Source organism: Trichechus manatus, unplaced genomic scaffold (genome assembly GCF_000243295.1).
Source record: "Trichechus manatus latirostris isolate Lorelei unplaced genomic scaffold, TriManLat1.0 scaffold00231, whole genome shotgun sequence".
NCBI lineage: Eukaryota > Metazoa > Chordata > Mammalia > Sirenia > Trichechidae > Trichechus > Trichechus manatus.
In genome coordinates, this window is record NW_004444167.1 from 1,010,362 (window position 1) to 1,038,351 (window position 27,990).

The window sequence follows — 27,990 nt, forward strand, 5'->3', positions numbered from 1 at the left end:
TTTCACCACATGAAACACATGTGAAATTGTCTACTGCAGATTAGTAAGTAAGCACAAGTAAGCCCGTGCTTACTGTTTACCGGGTCATCTGCCCCTGTCAAGGGTTGTAAATGTGAAGAGTGGCTTTGATTCTGGAAAGGTGCTGTGGAGTTGGGAGAGAGACAGATGTCAGTCATACCTAGAAGCACAGTCTTTGATGTGGTGAAAAAATGTAAAACTGTTCACTACAGATGATCTGGTAAACGAGGTAAGCACCGTGCTTACCTTGCCTGTTGGATAATCCGCCCCTGCGACCACCTGTATGCACTTAAGTCACTCAGTCTGGATTTCCGGAGGTAGCCTGGGGGACGTGAACAGGACACCGCAAAGCTGCAGTGAGAAAAAAGCAGGTAATGAGAAGTAATTGGCACTGAACTCAGCACACAAAGCAAAAGCTCACTATTCTTCACGTTGAGGAAGGTGTTGGGCGACCTGAGTCACGTGACTTCCCTACACTCTCGCGAGGAGGCGTGTGACGTCATGTGTGCGTGCGGGCGATCCATCGTCCCCCAGAGCCGCTGGTTGGGCAGTGCTGTTGAGTACTGTGGTCTCTTCCGTTTCGGAGTGCCTGGTTGGATGTTGGCCGCTCGGTCTTAACGGGGATGTCATTGAAAAAGAAAAGCCGCGGGTGATGGCTCTGTCTCGTCCTGGGACCCCTTCCTGATCTCCCCGCCGCCCGGGGCCATGTGGGTGCTCGCTGTCCGGGGCTGGCGGCGCGGACGCGCGCTTGTGCGGTGGGCCCCCGGGGCTGTGTGTCTGGGGCTGCCATGGCCGCGTTGCGCCGCGACCCGCGGGGCTGCTGCCGAGCCCTGGGCTCTAGCCAGGCTCTACAGCTCCGGAGACCGCAAGGTGACCGCCCTTTAGTCTCTTATCGTTACATTTGGGAATGTGAAGGGCTTACTCGGACTCGGCAGTGATCGCAGCTTGCGATTCTATAGGGGGAGGCAGAGCAGAGAGCGCGGGCCCCGCTCACTAGTGTGACCTTAGGCAAGTAACTTCGTACATTTAAGTTGTAATGGCAATAACCAACTCATTGTTTTGGCGAGGCTCTGGTCGAAGTGTTTGTATGTATGAACTTAATTCTCCTAAAAGCCTACTGAGGAAGCTGCTAGTATAATCTCCATTTTCTTGCAATTTATTGGCCGTGTGATATGGACATGAACTTTTTTGTGACTCTTTTTCATCATCTGTTAAGTGGGATGCTGATGAAGCATCGGACGCTTATTTGTAAGGATTACATGGTGTAAGGCAGGAGACTTTTTAGTCTAATACCTAGAATACAAAAAGTGTTGGTTGTGTGTTAGCTTCTGTGTTTTATTATTTCATTTTACCCTAGCCGAAGTAAACCTGGGTAATTTTGACTCTTTGTTCTTGTGGTTGGGCAAAGCAGGGGGTTGGCACCTCTAAAAACTATGCTCTGATAAGAGAGAGAGTTGAGGGGAAAAAAGTGAAGTAACTGAATGCAAGTTATGAGAAACTGGAAAAAATAAGACCTTATGTATAATTAAGCACTGTTGGCCTTTTCTAAAATGGCTGTGGAATTTAGAATGAGTTTATATTGCAATTCAAATTTCCCCTAAAAAGTGATGCAGTCCTTTCATACCCTTTGAATTGAATTGGGGGTGTGGGGGACGGGGTGGGTTGTGATCCACCAGGTAAACAAATCAAAATTCGTTTTTTGGCAGAATTTCTTTCTAATATAGTTGCACCTTTATTGTCTGCCCTGTATTGGAGCACTTATAAAAAGGAAACTTGAAGCTCATGTGGATTTTCTATTTCATAATTTCACAGGTTTTGCCGATTATGATTGTTGTTGTTGTTAGGTGCCATCAAGGCGGTTCTGACTCATAGCAACCCTGTGTATAACAGAATGAAACACTGCCGGGTCCTGTGCCATCCTCACAATCGTTATTATGCTTGAGCCTATTCTTGCAGCCACTGTGTCCATCACATTGCGGGTCTTCCTCTTTTTCATTGACTCTCTACTCTACCAAGTATGATGTTCTTCTCCAGGGAGTGGTCCCTCCTGATAACATGTCTGAAGTATGTGAGACAAGGTCTCACCATCCTCACTTCTAATGAGCATTCTGTCTGTACTTCTTCCAAGACAGATTTGTTCATTCTTTTGGAAGTCCATGGTATTATATTCAGTATTCTTTGTCAAAACCATAATTCAAAGGCTTCAATTCTTTGATCTGGTCTTCATTATTCATTGTCCAGCTTTCGCATGCATATGAGGCAATTGAAAACACCATGCCTTGAGTCAAGCATACCATAGTGCTTAAAGTGATATCTTTGCTTTTCAACACTTTAAAGAGGTCTTTTGCAGCAGATTTGCCCAGTGCAATGCGTCTTTTGATTTCTTGACTGCTGCTTCCATAGTTGTTGATTGTGGATCCAAGTAAAATGAAATCCTTGACAACGTCAATCTTTTCTCCATTTATAATGATGTTGCTTATTGATCCAGTTGTGAGGATTTTTGTTTTCTTTATGTTGAGGTGTAATCCGTACTAAAGGCTGTGGTCTTTGATCTTTGTCAGTAAGTGCTTCAAGTCCTCTTCAACTTTCAGCAAGCAAAGTTGTGTCATCTACACACAGGTTGTTAATGAGCGTCTTAGGCTAGGTTTTCTAGAGAAGCAAAACTAGTAAAGTGTATAAATACATATGTATAGAGAGAGATTTATATTAAGGAAATAGCTCACGCAATTGTAGAGGCTAAAACGTCCCAAGTCCATAGATCAGGGTAGAGGCCTCTCCCAATTCACGGAGCCACAGAAGCTGGTGAACCCAAGGTCGGCAGGTCCGAGAGGGGCTCCCACTCACAGGCTGTGAGGGTCAGTGAATTCCAAGATCAGCAGACAAGACGGCAACGTTTCTCCTGATTCATGTAGCTGCAGGGGCTGGCAAACCCAAGGTCAGCAGGTCAGGAAACCGGACTCTTGCTCGCAGGCTGAGAAGTTCGATGAATCCAAGATCAACAGGTAAGCTGCTAGCTCAAGTTCCAAGAACCGGAGGTGAGACAACAAGAGGCAGCTGCTGAGCCTGGAACAAGCCAAAAACCTCGGCAAGGTGAGCAGGCAGAAAGTAACCGGCAGAAAGCAGAGAGATGAAACTGAGGGGGCGGTGAGCTGCCACAGGCCCCGCCTCCGCCAGTACCACTCAGCAGATTTCCATCATGGGGGTGATCACAACATTATACAACTGCTAAAACACTGAGAATACTGCCGTAGCTAAGTTGACATACAATTTGAACCATCACAATGAATCTTCCTCCAATCCTGATGCCCCCTTCTTCATATAGTCCAGCTTCTTGGATTATTTGCTCAGCATACAGATTAAATAAGTATGGTGAAAGGATACAACCCTGACACACACCTTTCCTGACTTTAAACCATGCAGTATCCCTTTGTTCTGCTCAAATGACTGCCTCTTGGTCTAAGTGCAGGTTCTTTATGAGCACAATTGAGTGTTCTGGAATTCCCATTCTTCGTAATGTTACTTATACTTTGTTAGGATCCATATAGTTGAATGCCTTTGCATAGTCAATAAAACATAAATAAACATCTTTCTGGTATTCTTTGCTTTCAGCCATGATCCATCTGACATCTGCAGCGATATCCCTCGTTCTATGTCCTCTTCTGAATCCGGCTTGAATTTCTGGCAGTTCCCTGTCGATGTACAGCAGCAACCACCTTGAATGGTCTTCATCAAAATTTTAATCGTGTGTGATATTAATGATATTGTTCAGTAATTTCTACATTCTGTTGGATCACCTTTCTTTGGAATGGGTACAAATCTGGATCTCTTCCAGTTGGTTGGCCAGGTAGCTGTCTTCCAAATTTCTTGGCACAGACAAGTGAGGGCTTCCAGTGCTGCATCCGTTTGCTGAAACATCTCAGTTGGTATTCTTTCAATTCCCAGGGTCTTGTTTTTCACCAATTCCTTCAGTGCAGGTTGGACCTCTTCCTTCAGTACCTTGGTTCTTGATCATATGCTACCTCTTGAAATGGTTAAATTTCAACCAGTTGTTTTTGGTACAGTGACTCTGTATATTCTTTCCATCTTCTTTTGAGTATGATTGGGAGATTATGATTTTGGTTATGATTGGGAGAAATAATACCAACTTTCCAATTTTCAACAGTTGGTGATAAGTCTCAGTAAAGTACTAAAAAAGGTATGTGCACTAAAAATCAGGAACTTAATTTAAAAATACTTTAGAGTTTTAAGTAATAAGGGGGGGGGAACACTTTTTTTCTTTACTGATGTGATCTTTTTTTCACTTTCCAGAGAAGTTGCAAAGTAACAAAATTATATCTAAATTAAACCTTTGAAGACTCAATTAGGAGCACAGATTTTTAAATAGATCTGATTCTGGTAATTAAATGTGTAATGGGGTCAGAGAATTTCCTTTCATTCAGTTTTTCTGTAGCTCCTTTGACTCAAGAGGTTTTGCTGGACCAGGGCACTTTGAAGCTTCTCAGGAGTTCTAGGTATCTTGTGTTCTGTATTCATGAAAATATGTTCCATTCCTGATGGGCCCTGTTGTTTTGTAGATTGTGACTCATGCCAGAAAACCAAACCCTTTGCCGTGGAATCAGTTCCAACTCAGCAACCCTGTGGGGGTAGAGTAGAACTACCCCATAGTGTATCCAAGGCAGTAAATCTTTACGGAAGCTGACTGCCACATCTTTCTCCACGGAGTGGCTGGTGGGTTCGAACCACCAACCTTTTAGTTAGCAGCTGAGCACTTAACCACTGTCCCACCAGGGCTCCTTTTCTGACTCATAGCAACCTAATATGATAGAGTAGAACTGCCCTGTATGGTGTCCTAGGCTGTCCTATAGGTAAACAAAGGACTTTTATTTAGCTGTATGGTTGCCTTTGACTGAAACGGATGTATTTCATGAGTTCTATCATATGTTCCTGTAATTTGAGCTTAGCCATACATCTCTTTATTTTCAGTGGAACAATATAAATGCTAGAAATGAAACTGTTCGAAAAGACTAAAAGAATATTCTTTGAGTTAGTATACTTGTTTCATATTGTGCAAAATTTATACTAATAAATGTAATATTACACTCCCCTTTCTAGGAAAAAATCGACATGTCTAGATTTCCTGTTGAAAATATTAGAAATTTCAGTATCATTGCACATGTGGATCATGGCAAAAGTACGTTAGCTGACAGGCTTCTGGAACTAACAGGTATTTTCATTTTGTATTATATACTTAATTAATGGCAATTAATTAACAGTAATTACTTTTACCATGCTTTTTTAAATTTTGGTTTCAATATTATATGCAGTATTGTTTTTTTTAAGCCCACAGAAATACAATAAGTGTTTCTGTTTATAGGGACAATTGATAAAACAAAGAATAATAAGCAAGTTCTCGATAAACTGCAAGTGGAACGAGAAAGAGGAATCACTGTTAAAGCACAGACAGCGTCTCTCTTTTATAATTGTGAAGGAAAGCAGTACCTTTTAAATCTCATTGATACACCTGTAAGTTTACTTCTTATTTTGAGTGTATATTTAAAGTCAGCCTTGTACTTTATTTTTGTACTTGTTTAATTTTTTACTTTATATTATACACTTACCTTTGCATTTAGCTCAGTGTTCTTATATTAATGTAAATTGTTTACCAAGGGCAGACTAAAAAAACCAAACTTACATTTAACAGTTTTTGTCAAATGGGGTCAATAGATTTGCCATAATGCCCTCCCTAAAAAAATTATAGCTAACATTTAGAGTTATCAGTATTTTTGTTTTTTTTTTTTTGTTTCTCAGGGCCATGTTGATTTTAGCTATGAAGTATCCAGGTCACTCTCTGCTTGCCAGGGTGTTTTACTTGTGGTTGATGCAAATGAGGTAGGTAGTCTTCATTTTATGTGATGCGACATGCTAGCTAATTATTTCAAGAGGTTTTCCTTAAACTGTGCTTTAGAAATGTATTTTTTTGTTTGGTAAAAAAAAAAAAGATTTATTGTCTTAGCCAAAATCATATGCGTTGGTCCTGTTAATTTGAAGTTATGTTATACTAAAGCATTCTATGAAATTGACTAGTTCATCTTTTAAAGTATGAATTCTCACAAAATTTGTGAGAGTTTTGTGAGAATTTTAAAGCTGATCAGAGGAATTGTTCAAGAGATTGAGGTATTTTTTTTGTCAAAATATGTCATATTCATAAATGCATCCTACCAAAAAAAAAAACAGTTTTAACAGTTTTTAATATTTGATTGCCCTATCAATTTTTAACAGAACTTGAAAATGATCTTTAGTGTTTGGATCATTTTGGGTAATGTTCAGTATTAATTTGGTAATTGTTAGGTTTAAAGAAACGTGTCGATAGCATTAGTAAATTTTGGAGGGTAGAAACGTCAGCCATAAAAATATATTCAGCAGATTACCCTATAATATAAGAGCTATGATAAACTGTTTAAAGTTAAGTTTTTGGCATACCTCAGTTTATCACAAACTCTTCATTCAAACCTAAACTTTTTTTTTTTCCCCCTGTGTTAAGCCTTCCCTGATCCTGTCAGGGGATGCCAGTCTCTACCTCATATACATAGTACTGGGCTTTATAAATGGCACTGGGTTATGCAAATGTTTTGCTCTTGACTACTAACCTAAAGGTTAGCTGTTCAAACTCACCCCGTGGTGCCACACAAGAAAGGCCTGGTGATCTACTTTATTGAAGATTACAGCCAGGAAAACCCTATGGAGCAGTTCAGCTCTGTAACACAACGGATCACCATAAGTTGGAATTGACTAAACAGCAACAGGATTGGGTTTTTTTTGTGGAGGTGAGGGTGAGAAAGCTTTATAAACTGCATCACACCACTGTGTCCTCTAGTAGGCTTTGAAGTCCTGAGGGACCATGTTTCCTGTTTTTGTCTTCAGTGCCTGATACAGTCCTTAGCACAGAGAACAACAACAACAAAAAAAAACAACAAACCCATTGCTGTCAAGTCGATTTTGACTCATAGCAAGTCTACAGGACAGAGTAGAACTGCCCCATAGGGTTTCCAAGGAGCAGCTGGTGGATTCGAACTGCCAGCCTTTTGGTTAGCAGCCTGAGCTCTTAACCACTGTGCCACCAGGACTCCAGCACAGAAAAGACCTTCCAATAAATGCTTCCTGAACTGAAGGAATTATCACGGGATAATCCAGATATATGGAAGTATTAGTACCATAGTTTGCCCTGTACCTCTCCTTAAGGCTACCATATCAAGCTTAGTAGAGAGTCTGTGGCTCATTCTGCTTGCTGTGATTATTGCTTTACCATCAGCTGACTTTGTTTTGGCCCTGAAGAGATAAATTGGAGAGAAAAGTAGGAAAAGCAGATATATGGCATTTTGTTGAATTTTATTATTAAAGTCACACAAAACTTCAGTTTTAATAAAGATGTGTGGAATAGTCTTGAATGGTTTTGTGACAGACAGTTAGAATGGTCATCTTGGTATCTTGTGTTTTGATATTTTCAGGGTATTCAAGCCCAAACTGTAGCAAACTTCTTTCTTGCCTTTGAAGCGCAGCTATCAGTAATTCCGGTTATAAACAAGGTAATTACGAGACAACAAATGCTATTCGTTATTTCACTTTCTAAAAGTATATTTAGTGTTTGAATATCATGCGTAGTATTTTTTTTTATATGCGGGATCTTCAGATTTTTATTAAATGCACTGGTGGGATTTATTTTTTTGACTTACATGTGATAGAATTGCAATTCAAACCCCTATGTCTTTGCGTGTAGTCTCCCTGATTTACATGGAGTGATGGAGGACCGTTCCCATAGTAAAGGGAAACAAGGCAGAGAAAATATGTCTGTTATGCTAAACTATACACAAGAAAAGAAAAGGAGCTTATGATCTAGGAGGAAACAATGTAGTTCAATGCGTGAAACATAACAGTTAAGTGCTAAACTGAGAGTTGTTGATAAACCTCCACTTGTATATTTTAAAATTAATAAATTAAGAATCTTAATTTAAAAATATGCATTCCACTAAATAATACTTATGATTTTGGAGTTAAATTTAAAAGAAGCAAGGCTGCCCATAGGTAAGACAGGTTGTTACCAAACTTAATGTTAGAATGATGATGTATGTCTAACTTATAAAATCACTACACATGGTGCGAATTGAAAAATTATTATTCAGCTATTCTTCTACCTTGAATAGTCAGACATGCTCTGCTGTCTGTGGTTATATTTGTTAGATTACATTGCTTATATCTAGATTATTTTAATATTTTTGAAAAAAATCATAGGTCAGTTAGGTTAAAGCAGGTAAGCTTTCAGTTATCTTCAAATACTGTTAATATATAATACATTTTATTTTTACTAAGATATCATGGATTTTTTTTTTTTTTTGTTAAGATAGATTTGAAGAATGCTGATCCTGAAAGGGTCGAAAAACAAATTGAAAAGGCGTTTGATATTCCAAGTGATGAATGTATTAAGGTAAAATACTTTTTTTGCAGACTGTTGGTTATACTTTAAAAAATCTCAGGTACTTGGCCTAAGTGAAATTTCACAGTATTTGATAGCGTGGTACTGTATAGTATGTTTATAGTTTGACGAAGTTAATGTTACTACTATTTCATTTGATCCTTATCAAAAACCTTTATTGCATTATCAGGAGAGATAGGAATTATATAGTACCAATTTTAGGAAACAATAGACTTTATTTATATCAAAGTTAATACCATTTTAAATTTGAATTTATTTTTTAACCTTTCAAATGAGTTTGAGTGTTAAACAGTCACAGCCGAACTGTGATATGCTGCATGCTACTGAGTTTGTGAGTGCAACAATATAATGTTTAGCTTCCATTCTCAATCTCGTTTGGTTTTTGAAAACCCAAGTTTTAGGTGGTTAAGTGTATTTGTTAAACCTTAATGCAATGGATTATTATAGACAACTTGATAATAACTAATTAAAGCAGTTTTTTTTTTCCCTCGGATACATAGAATTTGAAGGTTTTATTATAAAGAGGAACATTATAAGGCGGTCGTTGGAATTATGGTTTCATAACTTAGAGTATGCGATATTAAAATACAATTCTGATTTTAGTAAATCTGTGCAAAATTTATTCAGATGTTTTATTTAGTATATTACCAGCTAGAGACACAGCAGTCAACAAGACAAACAGGACCACTGCCTCCCGGTGTCTATATTGTACTTGGAGAGTCAGTTAATAAGTAAAGAAGTAAGCATAGTCATTATTGAATGGGAAAGATGTTGTCAAGGAAATTCATTCAACACATGGTATTGTTCTAGATGGAATATCATAATTAACAAGTGGAAACCCCCACCCCCACACTTAGGGAAGACCACTCTGATGAGAGGACATTTGAACTGACACCTGAAGAAGTTAAGAGGAGAACAAGCGTTCTAGGAAGAGGGAGAAAAAGTGCAAAGATCCTAAATGAGGAAAAGATTTCACATGTTTAATGAACAGAAAAGCTAGATGGCTTTGCACAGGTAGGCAGATACCAAGTCATGCTGGGACTCTTGCTATGCTAAAGAGTTTGAAAATTATTCTAAGCTGATGAAATATTTTAAAGCAAGAGAGGGAAATAAACTGATCATTCAGGCTACCTTATAGAGAATGGATTAGAGAGGGACAAGAGATATAGGGAGACCAGCTAGAAGTAATAGTCCAGGTGAGAAATGATTTCAGTTAAGTCTGTGATGGTGACATTGGAGAAGTGGACCAGTCTGATGTATATTTTGTAGATACAACAGATTTTCAGATTGGTTAGATGTAAGGAAGTGAAAGACAGGGAAGAATGAAGGTTGACTTGGAGGCTTTGAGTTTGAGCAACTGATTGAATGGTGCAATCACTTATTAATATGAAAAGATCCAATGGGGAACAGACATGGAGGATAAATAAGAGCTTTCTTTTGGACATAGTGAATTTGAAATGTCTGTTAGACATCCAAGTGGAGATACTGTATAAATATACAAATGTGGCATTCATGAAGACGTCTGGTTTAGAGATATATATTTAGGAATTATCAGCATATATGTGGTACTTGTATTTAAAATCCCAGTAATGGATGTTATTTCCTAGGGAGCAAGTATAGGTACAAAAGTGGTCCTAGAACTTAGACCAAATTATTGTCAGTGTTTAGAGTGTTAGGAGGAAAAACTTGATAAGGGTTAGAGAGAGTATATAATCCAAAACAGAAGTATGGAAGGACTGACTTTTCAGAAAAGTAGGAATACTCTGTAACGAGAGAAGGCTGCAGGTTGTAGGTGAAGATGTAGAGTTGTTTCTATTTTTGGATGAGGGAGTTTTTGATGTTTCTGTTTCCTTAATGAAATAAGAGGTGAAGTTATTAGCTGAGAGTGAATTGGCCAGAGTGGAAAATGTATGGGTTGAAAAGGAGAGTGGTGTGAAATAATCTTACAGAGTGGTATTGTGACTTTACTAGAGGACATGTGCTGGGACTACTAGAAGGGCTAGGTGCACGTAGAGATCTGTGGTCATAGATTCATGAAAAACCATTCGAGATCAGTCACAGGCATACCTGATTTTATTGCGCTTCGCTTTATTGTGCTTTGCAGGTGTTGCATTTTTTACAAATTGAAGGTATATGGTAACACTGCATTGAGCAAGTCTGTTGGTGCCATTTTTCCAACAGCATGTGCTCACTTTCTATCTCTGTGTCACATTTTGGTAATTCTCGCAATATTTCAAACTTTCATTATTGTATCTGTTATGGTGATCTGTGATCAGTGATCTTTGATGTTACTATTGTAATAGTTTTGGGGTGCCACAAACCGTGCCCACAAAAGATGGTGAACTTAATCAATAAATGTGTGTGTTCTGACTGCTCCACTGACTGGCCATTCCCCCATCTGTCTGTTTCCCTCTCCTCTGGCCTTCCTATTTCCTGAGACATGACAATATTGAAATTATGCTAGTTAATAACCCTACAATGGTCTCTAAGTGTTGAAATGTACGGAAGAGTCTCACATCTCTCGCTTTAAATCAAAAGCTAGAAATGATTATGCTTAGTGAGGAAGGCATGTCTAAAGCCAAGATAGGCCAAAAGCTAGGCCTCTTGCACCAAGTTGTGAATGCAAAGGAAAGGTTTTTGAAGGAAATTTAAAGTGCTACTCCAGTGCAGTGAACACATGAATGATCAGAAAATGCAACAGCCTGATTGCTGATACAGAGAAAAGTTTTAGTGGTCTGGATAGAAGATCAAACCAGCCACAACATTCCCTTAAGCCAAAGCCTAATCCAGAGCAAGGCCCTAACTCTCTTCAATTCTGTGAAAGCTGAGAGAGGTGAGGAAGCTGCAGAAGAAAAGTTTGAAGCTAGAAGAGGTTGGTTCGTGAGGTTTAAGGAAAGATGCCATCTCCATAACATAAAAGTGCATGGTGAAGCAGCAAGTGCTGGTGTAAAACTGCAGCAGGTTATTCAGAAGATCTAGCTAAGGTAACTGATGAAGGTGGCTACACTAAACAACAGATTTTCGGTGTAGATGAAACAGCCTTATATTGGAATAAGATGCCATCTAGGACTTTCATAGCTAGAGAGGAGAAGTCAGTCAATGCCTGGTTTCAAAGCTTCAAAGGACAAGCTGACTCTCTTGTTAGGGGCTAACGCAACTGGTGATTTTAAGTTGAAGCCAGGGCTCGTTTACGATTCCAAAAATCCTAGGGCCCTTAAGAATTATGCTAAATCTACTCTGCCTGTGCTCTATAAATAGAACAACAAAGCCTGGATGACAGCACATTTGTTTACAACATGGTTTACTGAATATTTTAGGCTCACCATTGAGATCATATAGTGCCATTAGGAGTCAGAATTGGCACGACGGCAACAGGTTTGGTTTGTTTGGTGATTGAGACCTACTGCTCAGAAAAAAAGATTCCTTTCAAAATATTACTGCTCATTGACAATGCCCCTGGTCACCCAAGAGCTCTGCTGGGAGATGTACAAGGAGATTAATGTTTTCATGCCTGCTAACACAACATCTATCCATTCTGTAGCCCATGGATCAAGGAGTAATTTCAACTTTCAAGTCTTATTATTTAATGAATACATTTCTTAAATGCAGTGGTTAAGAGCAGTGCAGTGGTTAAGAGCTCGGGTGCTAACCGAGAGGTCGGCAGTTCGAATCCACCAGCCGATTTTTGGAAACTCTATGGGGCAGTTCTACTCTGTCACATAGGGTCGCTATGAGTCAGAATTGACTCAATGGCAATGGTTGTTGTTGGTTTTTTTGTTTTTGTTTTTTTTAATAGCTACCATAGATAGTGATTCCTATGATGAATCTGGGCAAAGTAAACTGCAAACCTTCTAGAAAGGTTTCACCATTCTAGATGCCATTAGGAATACTAGTGATTAATGGGAGTTGGTCAAAATATCAACATTAACAGGAGTTTGGAAGAAGTTGATTCCAGCCCTCATGGATGACTTTGAGGGGTTCAAGACTTCAGTGGAGGAAGTAACTGCAGATGTGGTGGAAATGGCAAGAGAACTAGAATTAAAAGTGGAGCCTGAAGGTAAGACTGAGTTGCTGCAATCTCATAAAAATTTAAGGGATGAGGAGTTGGTTCTTATAGATGAGCAAAGAAAGTAGTTTCTTGAGATGGAATCTACTCTTGGTGAAGATGCTGTGAACACTGTTGTAATGATAACAAAGGAGTTAGAATATTACATAAACTTAGTTGATAAAGCAGCGGCAAGGTTTGAGAAGATTGACTCCAGTTTTGAAAGAAGTTCTTATTGTGGGTAAAATGCTATCAAACAGCACTGCATGCTACAGAGAAATCTTCTGTGAAAGGAAAAGTCAATCAATGTGGCAAACTTCATTGTTGTCTTATTTGAAGAAATTGCCACAGCCATTCAAACCTTCAGCAGCCACCACCCTGATCCGTCAGCAGCTATCTACATCGAGGCAAGACCCTCCACCAGCGAAAAGATTACAACTCACCGAAGGCTCAGATGATGGTTATCATTTTTTTAGAAATAAAGTACATTGTTGTTTTAGACATAATGCTATTGCATACTTAATAGACCCCCCAAAACACCTGTTGCCATCGAGTTGATTCTGACTCATAGTGACTCTACAGACTACAGTATAGTGTAAACATAACTTCTGTATGCAATGGGAAACCAAAAATTTTGAGTGACTCACTTTATTGCAATATTTGCTTTATTATGGTGGTCTGGAACCAAACCTTCAATATCTCCAAGGTATGTCTGTATTTGATTTTTCTCTAGTAATGTTCAGCTGCTCTGTATATAGACATAGAAAAAGCACATGATTAGATGCAGTCAGGGTTAAGGCTTTGTTAGCTGCTTGTGATAGGGAGAGAATAGAAGGTTCAACAGAGTAATTCTAAATAAATAGTGGACTTTGGAGTCTCATCTAGGAAGGATGGGAAGGGAGTGGGGTGGGGGAATAATGTATAAAGAAAAAAGTAGTGCATTGATGAATTAGAAGTTGTAATCTTAAAGGACTATTGCAAAGAAGGTACTAGAGTTGAAAGCAGTACTCAGCAGGGAGCGATCTTGCCCCGTAAGAGATAATTAATTGGTAATTTCTGAAGACATTTTTTGGTTGTCACAGCTGGAGACAGGTGTGCTGCTGGCATCCTGTGTAGAGGCCATGGATGCTGCTAAACATACTTCAATATATGGGATAGCCCCCACAACAAAGAATCATCCAGCTCAAAATGTCTATAGTGCTGAAGTTAAGAAACCCTGGTCTAGACTAAGTGAGTTTGAACAGTAAGAGGTTGTATTCATCAGATGGGTTTTCAAATCAAGATTTCAGAGACAGTCCATTTACTGATGGTGCCAAAGATCAGGCATGCACATGTGATTTGACTCTTTTGGCTTGCGTTTTTGATGTGAGAACAATGAAATAGTAGTACTAAGCCTTATAGTTGCAGGTATGCCATCCACACACACACACACACGTTAAATATTTATGTTATATACCTATTTATAGATAGATATAAATCTTATATATATGAGATTTAAACAAAATAATTACTTCATTTTTCAGATGAAATTGAAGCTCCAGGTGATATATGTATTAGTCAAAATCATATATTCCATGCAGAGTTAGGATTACTACTTAGATTTTTTTTTTTTTTTAACTTAGTCCATTGCTCTTTCAATTCCATAATCAGAATGTTCTTATAATTTAGTTAATCTTAGAACCATAGAGCTACCTAACTATAATGGAAGGTCATTTGTCAATACACTATGCTTTTCCTCATTTTGCTATGTTCTTCAAACAAATTGATAACTCTTAGAATTCTTTCTTCCTTCTAATAAATCATAGTCATTAGAATAGGAAATTATAGTCTTAATTTTAAATGCTGATTTTTTCACATATTTTTAGATTTCTGCTAAACTTGGAACAAATGTTGAAAGTGTTCTTCAGGCAGTCATCGAAAGAATACCCCCGTAAGTATTTGCTATGTTTGTACTATTCACTTATTTAATAGTCCAAGGACCATCAATTTGGTCTGTTATTTTAGTGGATATGACAGATATACTCTTGCAGTCAGTGAGAATAAACTTCTGATGTATATTTAGTAATATGTAGACGGCAAATATGGTACAGTAAAATAAAAGAAAAAGCAAGTATGAAAGGGATATCATCCTAACAATCATTATAATAAAGAGACTTCAGTGCATTGGCAATTATTGTTCTTTGCTTTAAAACTGAACAAATGTATCCCGTCAGTTTTATAAGTAGTTAAAAAAAATCACTTATTTTAAACTGAAGGTTGATTTAAATCTAATGTAAAAACAGGTAGTATGCCTTATTTTATAAAAAAATCTTTTTATTTTGGCTGTTTGGTATTAGTCGTTCTCATGGTTGACTAAATGCTAGTACTAGAATAAATTAAACTTATTTGAGTTGAAAATAGGCATTTTATTAAGATTTTAATTTAGTATGTGTATATTTGTTTTTGACTTATTCTCTATAGTCCTAAAGCACATTGCAAAAATCCCCTGAGAGCTTTGGTATTTGACTCCACCTTTGACCAGTATAGGGGTGTGATAGCCAATATAGCACTATTTGATGGAGTGGTATCCAAAGGAGATAAAATTGTGTCTGCACATACTCAAAAGATCTATGAAGTTAACGAAGTAGGAGCTCTGAATCCTAATGAGCAGCCAACTCATAAATTGTAAGTAATCTCTGTTAGTAATTAGAATAAATTCAATGTGTTTCTAGTCTCTGCTGCTTTTTCAACTTGGTATATGCATAGAATGATCCCAATTTGGTAACTTAAGGAGCCCTCGTGGCTCAGTGGCTAAGAGCTCAGCTGCTAACCTAAAGGTCAGCAGTTTGAATCCACCAGCTGCTCCTTGAAAACCCTATAGGGTAGTTCTGCTCTGTCCTGTAGGGTTGCTATGAGTCGGAATTGACTTGAGGGCAGCGGGTTTAGTTTGTTTTTTTAATACAGTGAATACTCTGCTGAAAGGAATCTCATATGTGAAGAACAGTAGAAACTTCTATAAATTTAAAAAATAATTGATACATTTTTATTCCTAATGGCTAGTCATAGCTAGGCATTTAATTTTTATAACTACATTTTTCAACGTAAATGTAGTATAGAAAGAGTCCCAGGTGGCCCAGATCGTTAAGCGCTCGACTGTTAGCTGAAAGGTTGGCAGTTCAAACCCACCGAGAGGCACCATGGAAGACAAGCCTGATGATCTGCTTCCAAAGGTCACAGCCTTGAAAAGCCTGTGGAGCAGTTCTACTCTCTGCACAAATGGGGTCGCTATGAGTCAGAACTGATTCAATGGCAACTAACAACAACAACCGTATTTTTCAACATGAAGATAGTATAAACCTCTTGCCATCGAGACAGTTCCGACTCTTAGTGACCCTATTGGACAGAACAGAACTGCCCCATAGGGTTTCCAGGGAGCGCCTGGTGGATTCCAACTGCCGATCTTTTAGTTAGCAGCCATAGCTCTTAACCACTGTGTCACCAGGGTTTCCAAAGATAGTATAGAAAGTGATAACTTTAGTGTGGAATTCATGGTAAAACCTTGATTAACTAGAACTCATGGGGAGTGGGGTTAACAAGGCAGTGTGCATTAGAATATTTTACTTCCTACTCTTCCAGGAGCCTTGGTGGCACAGTGGTTAAGAGATTGGCTGCTAACCAAAAAAAAGTCGGGAGTTTGAATCCACCAGCCGCTTCTTGGAAACCCTATGGGGCAGTTCTACTCTGTCTTACAGGGTCGCTATGAGTCGGAATCAACTTGACTGGCAACGGGTTTGGGTTTTTTTGGATTTTATTCTGTCAGGTACTAATTAGATAGATGACCTTGGGCACGGTCTTTGTTCCCTCATCTGTAAAAATTAGGGTATTGAACCATATGATTATGTAGGCCACATCTGAGGGTTTTATGTTGTATGTCTAAAACCAGCACTGTTTTGTTGATTATATGTTTTATTTGATTGAGTCAGAACATCTATTTTATTTTACTCAAATATTTCTGAAGTCTGTATTCTGCCATACATATATTGTACATTAACAAACCTTTGGTTAAGGTTCCTATACCTCATTCTAAATGTAAATTAGTTGTTTTTTAAGATGTAGAATTCAAAAGTGTAAGGAATTAGTTGAATATATTCTGAGACAAGCTATGTTCAGGAATTTGCTTTTGCTAAAACTCTGAAATCTTGAGATTTGCTCTTTTCCTACAAGAGGAACATCAAATACATGTCAGATTTGTTGAGACTTCAGTTTTCTGCCTGTCTAAAAATTTACCTTTTTTTTTTCCCTTAAAGCACATTTGTAACACAGTTGATTAGTAAAGTAGACATTACAGAAAGTGTTCTGTGCTTCTGCACTTATCCGTTTCACTGTGTTTACGTTTCATAATCTGGTGTCTCATTTGCAAGTGTGTTCAGAGTCATGAAGAAGGCCTTAAGCTTGTTTTGGTGCAGAAGTCCTTGGTTAATGGACTATAGGCATGGTGTGGTTTTTGCCGATAATTCTTAGTTTGAGAATTGATATGTAGCACTTATTTTCAGTTTGACCAAGTTTTGTTTGGAAAGTGTGTGATAGTTTCCTGGGAAGGTGGAACTAATTATGAATATGGACTTGAAATATTAAGATCAGTAAATATTATTTCCATATAATAATTTTATTTAGATATGCAGGACAGGTGGGCTATCTGATTGCTGGGATGAAAGATGTCACTGAAGCTCAAATAGGAGATACATTATATTTACATAAGCAACCAGTGGAGCCCTTGCCTGGGTTTAAATCAGCGAAACCAATGGTATTTGCAGGTGAGGAGATCACAAATTTGAAGGATGAAGGCCAAAATATTTTAAAAATAAAGCCTGTGCAATGAAACAAAAATTACTAGACAATAAATACTCTGATTATTGTAAGTAACTGCTAATGCCAGGATATGCCATTTCTTTTAGTTGATTTTTGTGTGCTATTTACATATCAGTTTATAATTTCATATGTAATGATGAAACTTTATATGGAGATTATCTCCTAAATTTTTTTAGGACTTCTTAAGAAACAAACTCTGAAATACAGAAAAACATTGTAATATAAATTTTCTTTTTGTTTCTCTAGGGCGTTAGTCAAGTTTATACTTAAAACATTTTTCTAGTTAGGAAGTTTTTATTACTAATTATCAGTAGACGCTGCTGAATGCCTTCTTCTTAGCTGGCCTTTAATACTGTATTACAGTAGTATACACTCGACAATAGTGTTGCCTCATGTATGTATCATTCAAAACCGTTTACTACTGTGTAGTATTGCAGACTTTTGAAAAAGGAAGACTTGATTGAAGGTTACCTACCATCAGCTTACTCTGTACTGGGTATCCATCCCTTATTTTCCTCCCTACAGTATCTCTCATTAGGAATTAAGAACTTTGTTTCCCCATGTTTAGCAAACACAGTCATGCGGGTTTTGGAGGACTTGAGAGATGCGGGTTTCAGAGGTGTTAGATACAAAAGAATCTGATGAATCAGTAGTAAGTCCTATAATTTCTAACAGTGTCTTTAATTTTAATAGATAATCTGTCTGCCTTAGAGAATTTAGAGTTTAGTGTAGTTTTCATTTCTATTCCTTTTTTTAGATACTGTTTGTGGTTGTAGGTTGGCTTGCCCTTTTGTTTTTTTAAATAAATAAAATTTATTTTCTTTATAGGCCTAATTCCCATGATTCTTTAGATCTTGTGATTTCCCTATATTTTTGAAAATGCATAAAAATATCATTTGGAGTGCGAATCCAGTTGTAAATTCATTAAGGCTCATGACTTAGAAGATACTTTGAAACCAACATAATATTCAGATTTTTTAGCAAACCAGTATTTTGTCAGTGAAATAATAAAAAAGTAATTTAAAAGCTAAATGATTAATATTAAATTTGGCAGCACTGCATATTAGATTAGGGCTGTAGACAACTTATCACATGTGGTAATTGGAATTCATTGTGTCCCCAGGAATGTACCCTATAGACCAGTCTGAATATAATAACCTGAAGAGTGCTATAGAAAAACTGACTTTAAATGACTCCAGCGTAACAGTTTATCGGGATACTAGCCTTGCCCTAGGCGCTGGCTGGAGGTAAGATTCACGTTGTAGAGTCCTGTTTTTATACAAGAGTAAAGTTTAAATGGTGCATTGCTCTTGAACATTTCTGAAGATAAGTTCATGTTAGTGTAAAAATGAACTAAAACAATTTGCCTCTTTCACACCATGGATTGACATTCTATGGGTAAGTTTTATAGCCATTCCAAATAGAATCCTAATGGAAGATTTGAATCTTATTTAATAAAATTATGCTAGCGTTTACTTATGATGTGAATTGCTTGAATGCCTCTTGATACCACTCTTCCCTCCAAAGTTAACAATGTGTTTATTGAAGAAAATAGAGCCCATGGGACATAAACATTGTGGAGTTTGGCTTTTTCCCCCAGGTTGGGATTTCTTGGACTCTTGCATATGGAAGTTTTCAACCAGCGACTAGAGCAAGAATATAATGCTTCTGTTATTTTGACAACCCCCACTGTTCCATATAAAGCTGTTCTTTCATCAGCAAAATTGATAAAGGTACTATAATGTTTAGTACTAATGTGAAAACTGTAGGAGAAAACTAAGTGTAGGTGTGCGTGTGTGTGTGTGTGTGTGTATGCATATGTGTATGCAGAATGCAACAGAAACTTTTTAGTATACCATTAGCTAACTAGCTATTAAAACTAATTAGATATTTACTTTTTGGTTAGTAATAACAAAAATTACCTTATAGATAATAAGGGAGAAACTATTTGAAAACTACTGTATTTTTATACAAATAATGCACACCTTCTGTGTTTGCAGGTTGCAGTCCCCCCCGGCCCCCCAGGTATTTTTGTGAGCACACTTTGCGTGGAAGAGGATTGGCATGGTGGTACTTGTGAGGGTGCCTCATGGGGGGAGGGCATGGCTAGCAAACAAACACAGAACGTGTGCATTATTTGTGTAAAAATATGGTAATTTCTGCAGTATTTTTCTTAACCTGATAATCTCCAGATTGTCAACACTAGTCTGTACTGGGAGTAAAAACTAGAATTAGTGATGACAAATACTGTTCTAAATCCAGTACAAAGATGAAAAATATAATTTAGGTCATAGGGAATTTATAAGAAGTGACACAATCCTACATGGCAGTGGGAAATTTTAGATTTGATGTTAACGATAGAGTTAATGGAATTCTATGTGGCAATCTGTTCATTTAAACGAATATTAACTTTGGCACCCGTAAGTATTTTCCAACAAAATTAATCTTAGTAATTGTAGTTACAGTTAGAACTGTAATTATAATGCCTTATAACGGGCAGATTAAAATGTATTCTTCTGTCACACGTTTCCTAAACAGTACATGAAATGTATTTAATAAATGTCAGTAACCAGAGTATATTATTTAGAAGTAATCGTTCTTAATGTTAAATGATTATAATAGGAATTTTTTTTTAACTTAAAGCATGGTAAGATAATACAGGCAGTCACTGGCTTACAAACGAGATCCATTCCTAAGTCTGTTTTTAAGTCGAATTTGTAGTTAAGTCAGAACAGGTATATATGGTTCTTAATTAGTGTCAGTAAAATATTTGTCTTAGTATATAATATATATTTTACCTTTCTATGCATATAAAACATTTAGGAAACACTTCCAAACTGCTCGGTGTTTTCATGATCATCAGAAAGTAATGCATGTGTTCAAATGTTATTATGAACCATTGTATTTAACTCAAATTTTTAATGTAATAGGCTTTGTGGCAGTCCTTTCTTAAGTACAAGCTGTCTGTAAATCAGACGTTCGTAACCCAGGGACTGCCCATATTCTAACTTTTAGGGATTCTTTATGTTTTTGTTAATTCCAACAAATTCAGTAACAATACAAATTCCAACATATACTATACATTAAAATCAAACTTTTATGAAATGTGATAATTATATTAAGATTTCTTTTTAACTGTTGGTGATTTTTTTCTACTTTTTAGGAATATAGAGAAAAAGAAATTACAATCATCAATCCTGCACAATTCCCTGATAAATCAAAAGTAACAGAATATTTGGAGCCAGTTGTTTTGGGCACTATTATCACACCAGATGAATACACTGCAAAAATTATGATGCTTTGCCAGGTATAAATGTAATCCAGTTTACTATAAAAGTAGGTTTTAGTCCTTTAAAACAGTGGTTCTCAGCCCAGGTTTTGAAAAAAAATTTCTTCAGCTGAGCACATTGAACTTAGTAAGAGATTTATAAATATATCTACACACACACACACACACACACACACACACACATATATTTAAAAATAAGAAAAATGTAGTCAGTATTTTTGATTATCTTTTGCTAATGTTCTGAATTAATATTTTAGCCCAAAAGAAAGAAATTTGATGTTTTACTTATCCAGAGTAGCTAAAAGTATAATGTTTTTAAGCCTGCTTGAGTACTTAACATTGAATATAGTTTCAAAGACAATGACAGTACTTCAGGCACTGTCAGATTGGAAGGCATTCTCCATTTTCTTTATTGAAAAGAACTCTCACATGGTGACTAAGAGACTTTAGTTTGAATTCTGTTTTCACAGACTAGATTGTAACTTCAGTTAGTCACTTAATTTATCTGGACCTATGTTTCCTTACTTAGGAAAGGAGAAAGTAGGACTTTGATTTAAATGTAGTTACATTTGATTTATTGTTAAATAAAACACTGTAATTAGAAAAGATAACATTATTAGATAAAAAGAAAGGATTCAAGTTTTGGTAATAAGCATAAAATAACTGACATACAAAATGGTTCTCCCTATACTATAAATATTGGCCACAAGTTTTTACTAGACTGTTAAAGAAATACTTCTTCATTTTTCCCACTGTCTATTGTCGGGATTTGTAAGGGAATTTGAAACTTGATAATTGGTATTTTTGTTAATTTAAGTCAATATCTAAATATGTTATGATCAAGCACGTCTTTTCCCTTTTTTAGGCTCGAAGAGGAGTTCAGAAGAATATGATGTATATTGATCAAAATAGAGTTATGCTTAAATATCTCTTCCCTTTGAATGAAATTGTGGTAGATTTCTATGATTCTCTGAAATCCCTGTCTTCTGGATATGCTAGGTAAAATTTAATGGAAAACTCAGATGCCTTGACAAATTTTTGAAATACTGACCACCAAGAGTATAATAATGCTTCACCTATTTAACAATCTCAGCTGCCTTGAAGACATTTAAGAATCAGACTCTAAGACTAGAAAGGCTTGGAGCAGCAACCTCACAGGGGTTGCAGAGTACTTGTAATTTGCTTAAGGGAGACTCAGTCCCTTGGATTCTTCATCAAACTATTATCCCTTTTTTAATAAAAAATTTAAGATCATCTTTATGATAATAGTTGTATTCTTTCTATCTTTTGATTAAGAATTATACATGATTTTAAAAGCTGCTATGATCTCTGGGTTTGAAGTGTATCTGTATGCCATGTAATCCCAATAGCATCTATATACATTTAAAAAATACAAAAATATACATCAATCTGTAAAAAGTTTAGGTGTGTCCTGGCATTTCTGAACTCTTTAATTCTTTGGTCTTCCCAGGACAGAAACCAGTGTTTTATCCCATAGGAGCACATGGATGGAGAAACAGGAAGGGAAAGTTACTATTACATAATAAATCATAGCATTTTGGTAGTATTTTTTTGTTAAGAGCACCAGTTTATTTTATGATTAAGACAATAAGAACTTACATGTTCTTGTCCATGACTAGGAAGAAGTGTAAGCAAAACTGAAATTTTCTTTTAGACTTCAGTTAAATAAGTTAAATATTTCAACATGTCTGTTTTGATTAGCATTGCAAGCTTTGGCTATATTAATAATAGTAATGAATGCTTTGGCTATATTAATAATAGTAATAAACCAAACCCATTGCCTTTGAGTTGATTCAGACTTATGCAGACCCCATTACAGAGTAGAACTGTACCATAGGGTTTTCTTGGCTGTAACCTTTATGGAAGCAGATCATCAGGCCTTTCTTTACTGGGCTGACACTTATTAAGTGCTTATATGTGCTAAGCTAGGCTCTGTTCTAAACACTTATTATGTACCAAGTACTGTTCTAAGTGCTTTACATGCATTAACTCATTTAATTCTCACAAAAGTTTCTGTGAAGGTTGAAACTAAATAGCCATGTATGAAATCCAAAAGTCTTATATAATGACTGTTAGATCAAGTCTAAAGCACTTCCTGAAACATATGGTTGTTCTTGGTAGTAGAAAACTAAACAGAAACCCAACTCATGAATCTCAGAATAACTTTAATATACAGTACTGTCTGTAGACAGCCAGCTACTGGGAACACTGGGAAGGAGATGACATTTGCCTTCAGTGGGCTTTCTTTTTTCCTGATCCATTTTCCTCATCTGGCTTACCAATTTCTTGTTTTTCCCCCTCTAGAGCATGTTCCCCTTCCTTCTCCCCACTCCTCCTCCTCCTGTGCTCATTACATCCATCATTATTTTGCCCCTCATTTCATAAATGTAAAAAAAAAGTTTGTTCCTTGCTCTGGACATTTAGATCTATTAGCCTGAAACTATGTATTTAGTATTTTGATGGAAAGTTAGCTCTTTTTTTGGGGGGTGAGGGGTGGGGGGGAGGTAATAGGAGAGGGTGGAGAAAAGATGTTTTGAAAAGGTAAAAAAAAGTAATCTAGAAAATATGTTTATCTATGACTTGGACTTTTTTCTTTTTTCTTACTAGTTTTGATTATGAAGATGCAGGTTACCAGACTGCAGAACTTGTAAAAATGGATATTCTATTGAACGGAAATATTGTAGAAGAGCTAGTAACTGTTGTACACAAGTAAGTTGAAAAAAAACTAATCATGGAATATGAAAGTAATCACTTTTGATAGGTTTGCCTGTAGTTATTGATTACTCATTTTTATTTGAGCAGCTTCATTTTAAAAACTTTTAAAGGTAATTAAAATGTTTCCCTCTACTAGCTTTTCACTCCATTCTTTTTCCACCCTTCTTTTTCCAAACTGTTAAAAATATAAAAGGAGAATAAATTATGACAGCCAAATAGACTAGTTATCATGTAAACAAATGTTTTCCTTACCATGTAAGACAAAAGGAAAATGTGTTTTAGACTTTATAATGATACAGTTTGGATTGAAAAGGTTTTTTTATATTCATAAAACATAATAATGAAAAATGAAATACCTACATTTTCAAGAAATGGGGGATTTATTAAAAATTATGGGGCACCCATTAGCCTATTATTTTAAATTATTAAAACTATATTGTGGAGTAACATTAAGTGACATAGAAAAATGTCTACATTAAATAAAACAGAATATCATATACATAATGATCCAAATTACAAAAATTAAATATAAATACATATGCTAGAAAATGACTAGAAGGATACATGTTTAAAATCATTGTTGTTACTTGCTGTATTGGCTGATTTTCTTAAGTAGATCAACAGGCCCTTCCTCCTGTAAAATGTTAACGGTGGTCTTCTCTAGATGACGGAATGGACATCAAGAATGGCTTTTATTTTGTAATGTATGTTTTTCTTTTCTAAATTTTCTGTACTGGATTTATATATCTTTCTTTACTCACTACATTCAATATAATTTTGTTTTTGTTTTATATGCACAATATTTTCTTAAAATAAATAACAAAAAGCTCTAGTTGAAATTGCATAATTCAGGGAATGGAAGAAATCTTGAAAACTTTCAGACTATATATAATTTTTGCAATTCAAAATCATACATGTTCCACTGAATAAGAGATGTTTGTGATAAATGAGTTCTATTTGAACTTCTTTAAGAAACCACTCTTACTTTGGGTATATATAGGGACTAAAAAGCTCCTTTAAATATTCTTATCTAGATTATGTAAGGAGTTGTATTTTTTCTCTCTCAGAGATAAAGCGCATTCTGTTGGCAAAGTCATATGTGAACGTCTAAAGGATTCTCTTCCCAGACAGCTGTTTGAAATAGCAATTCAAGCTGCTATTGGAAGTAAAATCATTGCAAGAGAAACGTGAGTTGAAATTTTTTTTTTGTTCCCAGGCTGGTTTTAGGAATGATACACCTAGAAAACCAAAGAAAACATAAAATAAGATTGCCCTAAGCTTATGTATAGAAGCTCTATAATGGAGCTTGTTGTTGTTGTTAGGTTCCATCAAGTCAGTTCTAACTCATGGCAACCCTGCGTACAACAGCGTAACATTGCCCAGTCCTACGCCATCCTCACAATCATTGCTATGTTTGAGCCCATTGTTGCAGCCACTGATCAGACAATGTTCCACTGCTGTTCATAAGGTTTTCCCTGGACAGGTTTTCCAGAAGTAGACTGCCAGGTCCTTCTTCCTAGTCTGTCTTAGTCTGGACACTCCACTGAAACCTGTCCACCATGGGTGACCCTACTGGTATTTGAAATACTGGTAGCATAGCTTCCAGCTTCACAACATGCAAACCACCATAGAACAAGAAACTAACAGACGAGTGGTGGATGATAGAGCTACCCGACTCTTAATTCCATTAATCTAATCGGTGACTGTCAACTTTACTTATATAAGACCATTGGATGATGTTACTTAGTTATTTGAAGAATTGCTTTTGTTTCTACTCATTTGATGTTACTGAATTTCCTGAGTAAGAGAAATTAATTAGTTATTTTTGTTAAGTTTTTGTTTTATTTCTTTAGGTAAATTAATTTATAAGCAAATTAGAACTGGAACTGAAAGGTTTTGGAGATACTCTTCCAAAAGACAGACTAAATTGTTTTTTTTTCTTTTTACCACTTCCCCAGAATCATTACCACTTCCCCAGAGCTAGGGAGGTTGTATTACCAGAAAGGTGTGAAAGGAATGCCAATATCATGTTAGTCTTTGCATACAATTATCATTTTTATATATGAGATATGTATGTTGGGATACATTTTATGCATGTATTTACAATAAATTTCATCTTCTAACACTATTTTGTTTCAGTTATTTTATGTTTCTTGAATACTCATAGATTAGGCAGAGTGGAATTGGTAACCAGGGAATATCCTGGAAGTGCAATTTAAAACAGTTAGCAGATAGTCATGCTAACACAAGTCTGTTGAGGTAGAGAATACTTCCAAGGAAAAGAGATATATTGTCCTATGGAATGCGTAAAAATTGAGCTATTTTCAAAAATTAGAGTGATTTTTAAATTTCTCAGAAACAAGTACAGAAATATTTATAAATATTATAACTGCATGGGTGGTTATATTCAAATTAGTTTCCCCTGCAATGAGTTTTATAAAAGTCTAAGTCTAGTAATGTTGTTTAAATTCCTAGCTACTCTTGACCCATATGCACTGAAGTTACTTAGTAGACGCACAATAATCATTTTTAATTAATTTTTTTAGAATAGTGGAAGTATTTTTAGGTTGAGCCAGAAATAGACTTCTATAGTTCTTGTCATCAGAAGTCACGCCATGCTCACATACGGCCATTCGAGCCTGACTACCACAATCCTTGACCTTTTTTCCTTAATAAAATTTATATAGATACTCAGGTTGAATTCATTTGCTATTTTATGCCAAGTACATGAAAGTAAATATAAGAGCATTTGAACTGTCTAATTTTGATTAAGCAATTTTACACTGGTATGACACTAACCTTAAAAACCTTCAGTAAAGGGAGATTGCTTTTGGAAATAAAGTACTTTTAAACAATATAATGAGGTTATATACTTACACAAAATTTTCTCTTTTACAGCGTGAAAGCCTATAGAAAAAATGTTTTGGCAAAATGTGTATGTATTTATTTTACTTTGTAATAATGTATGTACTTTATGAGCTTAAAACCAAAGGGGTACATATTTATTAGTTTTGATTATTTATTGGTATATTTTATAATACCCTTCATCTCCAGTTTTCTTTTTAAATGGGCAAATTTCAGCCTCACCGTGATAGCGTGTTCATTTGACCATATTCTTAAATTTGTTTTTAATCTTATTTATGAAAATTCCTTATGCACAATACTATCTAAGAAAGGATTATGTAAGTTATTTCTGTGATCAGGGTGATATGTTTAGTTGATTTAATTTATAATGAAAGATTTTGAAAATGATGGTTTTATCTTAGAGTGGGAAGAGTATGGGATTGAATTCACCTCTTCTACATTGCTTTGCTGAGTTTGCTGTCTTGTCTATATATCAAAAAAAAAAATTAAGTTATCAATGGGAATTAAATGATAAAGTGAATGCTTAACATAGCTGTCACATTTATGCTTATGTAAGAGTTTCCAGATTCCATTACAGCTATATACTTCAAAATTTCAAGCCTTGACTCAGTAAGGAGATTGACAATTCTTCCTGAACATACATAAGTAAAGTCTGCCTTTATCTTTCTTTGAGAAGTTAGTAAAATTAGAATTAAGTAGAAAGGGGATTTGATAGATAATATTGCAGATTTCTACCTTCTGGATATAGTTTATATAAGGCTGTTGTGATTGTATCAATGTTTCTATATGTAATTATATTTTTTGATGATATTTCTGGGGATTGATTTGGACTTTAAAAATATTTTACAGTATGGTGGTGATATTACCCGAAAAATGAAACTTTTGAGGAGACAAGCAGAAGGAAAGAAAAAACTGAGAAAAGTTGGCAACATTGAAGTTCCAAAAGATGCTTTTATAAAAGTTCTGAAAACACAACCTGATAAATGACTGGTAGGAAAATACAAAGAATTTTCCTAAGTCAAAATTTTTGTATCCTTCAATTTTTCTTAGTATTTATATTAACAAAGTGGAATTATAAAAATGTCCTCTCCTCTCAATAAAAATTTGCTTGTTACGTTCAGGGTTTTCAGGTTTAAATAACCTACTGGCTTTTCTTTGACAGGGACAAGTGTGGTAGATAAGAGCCTGGATTCTGAAGGCATATTGGCGTTGTCTCAAATTCCTATTCCACAACTCTACAGCGTTGTGACTTTGGCCAGGTTCTTACCCTCTCTTTGTCTGTTTCCTCTTTAATAAAATCCAGACAATACTACTATTTACCTCTATAAGGTTGTGAGGATTAAATGAGATAATACATTTAAAATATTCAGAAGAGTGCATGGCATCTAGTAAGTGCTCAGTGAATCTTGACTTTGTTTTATGCATATTTTTTCCTTACTTACACTAAAAGGCCCTGTACTTAAAATTTGTCTAGTTAAAGTGAGTTTCAAAATTACCTTAAGTTTCAAAGGGGTCTTAAAAGCTGGTGAGCAGCCATCTAAGAAGCAACTATTTGTTCCATCCTGTCTGGAGCAAAGGAGAACGAAGAAAATCAAAGACTCAAGGAAGCAATTACTCCAAAGGACTAATGGCCCACATGAACCACAGCCTTCTCCAACCTGAGACCAGAAGAACTTGATGGTGCTTGGCTACCACTACCAA

At 36.1% G+C, this 27,990-nt stretch overlaps 2 protein-coding genes across 8 annotated transcripts in view; one reads left to right on the top strand and one right to left on the bottom strand.

Moving 5' to 3' along the window:
• On the top strand, window positions 1-27,908 carry GUF1 (GTP binding elongation factor GUF1). 7 transcript variants are annotated; one of them, XM_023742991.1, is made up of 18 exons: window positions 687-888; window positions 4,181-4,213; window positions 5,131-5,242; window positions 5,393-5,541; window positions 5,827-5,907; window positions 7,524-7,601; window positions 8,414-8,497; window positions 14,417-14,481; window positions 15,012-15,215; window positions 17,205-17,344; window positions 18,523-18,646; window positions 19,000-19,132; window positions 20,563-20,706; window positions 21,554-21,687; window positions 23,317-23,418; window positions 24,492-24,611; window positions 26,323-26,359; window positions 27,139-27,908. In XM_023742991.1, the coding sequence occupies exons 1-18, from the start codon at window positions 724-726 to the stop codon at window positions 27,274-27,276; spliced, it is 2,043 nt and encodes a 680-aa protein (XP_023598759.1). In that variant the 5' UTR covers window positions 687-723; the 3' UTR covers window positions 27,277-27,908. The 7 variants fall into 7 exon arrangements, with proteins under 7 accessions (XP_023598765.1, XP_023598766.1, XP_023598759.1 ...); XM_023742996.1 differs by lacking the exon at window positions 4,181-4,213 and adding an exon at window positions 4,458-4,529 and having other exon boundaries at window positions 770-888; XM_023742997.1 differs by lacking the exons at window positions 687-888; window positions 4,181-4,213 and adding an exon at window positions 1-389.
• Window positions 13,083-27,990, bottom strand: part of GNPDA2 (glucosamine-6-phosphate deaminase 2) — a 50,220-nt gene continuing 35,312 nt past the window's right edge. The window contains exon 8 of the mRNA XM_023743004.1: window positions 13,083-13,299. Coding sequence (XP_023598772.1) covers window positions 13,244-13,299 — 56 coding nt within the window. The 3' untranslated portion in view covers window positions 13,083-13,243. The remainder of the gene's footprint in view (window positions 13,300-27,990) is intronic.

Bases quoted from the DNA above. Each gene is read 5' to 3' on its own strand.
- GUF1 (XM_023742991.1), top strand. From the start codon at position 724: ATGTGGGTGCTCGCTGTCCGGGGCTGGCGGCGCGGACGCGCGCTTGTG. The intron at 5,243-5,392 runs GTATTTTCATTT...TTCTGTTTATAG, and splicing joins CAGGCTTCTGGAACTAACAG to GGACAATTGATAAAACAAAG. The intron at 26,360-27,138 runs GTATGTATTTAT...AATATTTTACAG, and splicing joins AAAATGTTTTGGCAAAATGT to TATGGTGGTGATATTACCCG.